We start from the raw sequence: 1,804 nt of genomic DNA on the forward strand, positions 1-1,804 counted from the left end.
TCTTTTCTTTTCCATACGCTTTTTCTTTTCTCATGCAACAAACACTCTCAAACATTGGCGCCGGCGAGAAAGTTTAGAGAGACAGAGAAAAAGTTTGAAGAAGCTTTCACGCAGACATGAAAATTACCACGCAAACAAAACCACCAATACTCAGAAAATGGTTCCTTCTCTCTCTCCTCCTGTCTGTCCCTTTCTTTCTCCTCCTCATCTCTCTCCAACCCAAACGCCAACACCGGACCACCACCGACCCAGCACCGGAAAAGCCGAGTTACGGATCCGGAGACCTGAAAATCCGACCCGGATACGCTTCATACGAGTCCTACATACAGCGCCAGCTGAAGAAGACGCTCAACCCAAAACTCAGAGAAGTATGGACAACCCGTGACTGGGATCGGAAAATCCAAGTGTTTGCACTATTCTTCGAAGATTTGAAGCGAAAGCGGCTTCTCTTGAACGAGTCGAAAGCGCTCTGTATTGGTGCTCGAGTCGGTCAAGAGGTGGAGGCCCTGAGGCGTATCGGCGTGTCCGACTCGGTGGGGATCGACTTGGTGCCGAGTCCTCCGCTGGTGATCAGAGGAGACTTTCACAACCAGCCCTTCGACAACGAGACCTTCGACTTCGAGTTTTCCAACGTGTTCGATCACGCGCTCTACCCGCACAGGTTCGTTGCAGAGATTGAACGGACTTTGAAGCCCGGCGGGGTATGCGTGTTACACGTGGCGTTGTCTAGACGGTCGGATAAGTACTCAGCTAATGATTTGTACAGTGTCAAACCGTTGGTGGAGATGTTCAAGGGCTACGAGGTTGTCCATATTCGGAAGGTTGATGGATTCGGATTGGACACCGAGGTTGCGTTCAGGAAAAACATACCGATCCAACGGTCCTGATTGGGTGATTTTCGTGGCATTTTTTTTTTTCTGTTGTTTTTCTCATTACACGTTCTTAATTCGTATTACTTTTTCTTGAATTAAATTATGATTGTCACAAATGAGTTCCATTTACGGTATTTAATTTAAGTCGTCTAACACTTACAGATAATACAATTTTATTGAAACTATTTTTCAACCTTAAATCAATAGAAAAAAAAAAGAAGAAAAAAAAAAAAAGAAGGAAAGATAAATTTGGCTAATAAGCAACGTCCATTAATTTAGGGAAATTAAATCGAGCATACTTGATGAATAAACATTTCCTCCTTTTATAGGCTTATTGTTCCCATCTTTTCTAGATAGGGTTTTAAGGTTCTTGTCCATTCTCTATCGTAATAGTGGAAAATTCTCCCCCGTGAATATCGAGAATATCGAGTGCTTATGTAGGCTCGTAGGGTGGTTTAGGATGCCACATATACGTGGACTTAGGTGGTTACGTGGCATGGTGAGAAGGGGCCGGGGGGATTGTGATGGAGTGTAATAAGTGTGTCCTAGACTCCTAGGTGTGTTATAGTGAGCTTGTATGGTTATAAGGAGATTATAATAAAAACTGTAATACCACAAGCATGATTTTTGTTTGTATGATTGTGTTACTTGCAAAACAATGAACGAAAACTTGAAACCATTCTATTTGCCCATAAAGTTGGTACTTTGTAGACTTCTAGTCTTCTTTTACATATAACTTAATTGGTTTGATTCAAAATTTTGGTAGTAAAATGTGTCTTTTTGGACTTCTCTAGAGCTTGTTTCTTCGATCTATCCTTCGAATTTCCTTCTCCAATATGCAGAATGATTGTATATTGTTTTGGCCGGTTATTAATTAAGTAATTGTACGACGTGACATTGCAACAACTTTGAGATAGGCATCACCATATATA

General features: G+C 41.7%; 1 protein-coding gene across 1 annotated transcript; it reads left to right on the plus strand.

The window, feature by feature from the left end:
- The first annotated feature begins 56 nt into the window (after positions 1 to 56).
- LOC132179940 (S-adenosyl-L-methionine-dependent methyltransferases superfamily protein) lies at positions 57 to 887 on the plus strand. Its single transcript, XM_059592761.2, has one exon. The coding sequence runs from the start codon at positions 117 to 119 to the stop codon at positions 885 to 887; it is 771 nt and encodes a 256-aa protein (XP_059448744.2). The 5' UTR covers positions 57 to 116.
- The last annotated feature ends 917 nt before the right edge of the window (positions 888 to 1,804 follow it).

Source organism: Corylus avellana, chromosome 4, assembly GCF_965113065.1.
Source record: "Corylus avellana chromosome 4, dhCorAvel1.hap1.2, whole genome shotgun sequence".
NCBI classification, from domain to species: domain Eukaryota; kingdom Viridiplantae; phylum Streptophyta; class Magnoliopsida; order Fagales; family Betulaceae; genus Corylus; species Corylus avellana.

Coding starts and splice junctions, on each gene's coding strand:
- LOC132179940 (XM_059592761.2), top strand. CDS start 117: ATGAAAATTACCACGCAAACAAAACCACCAATACTCAGAAAATGGTTC.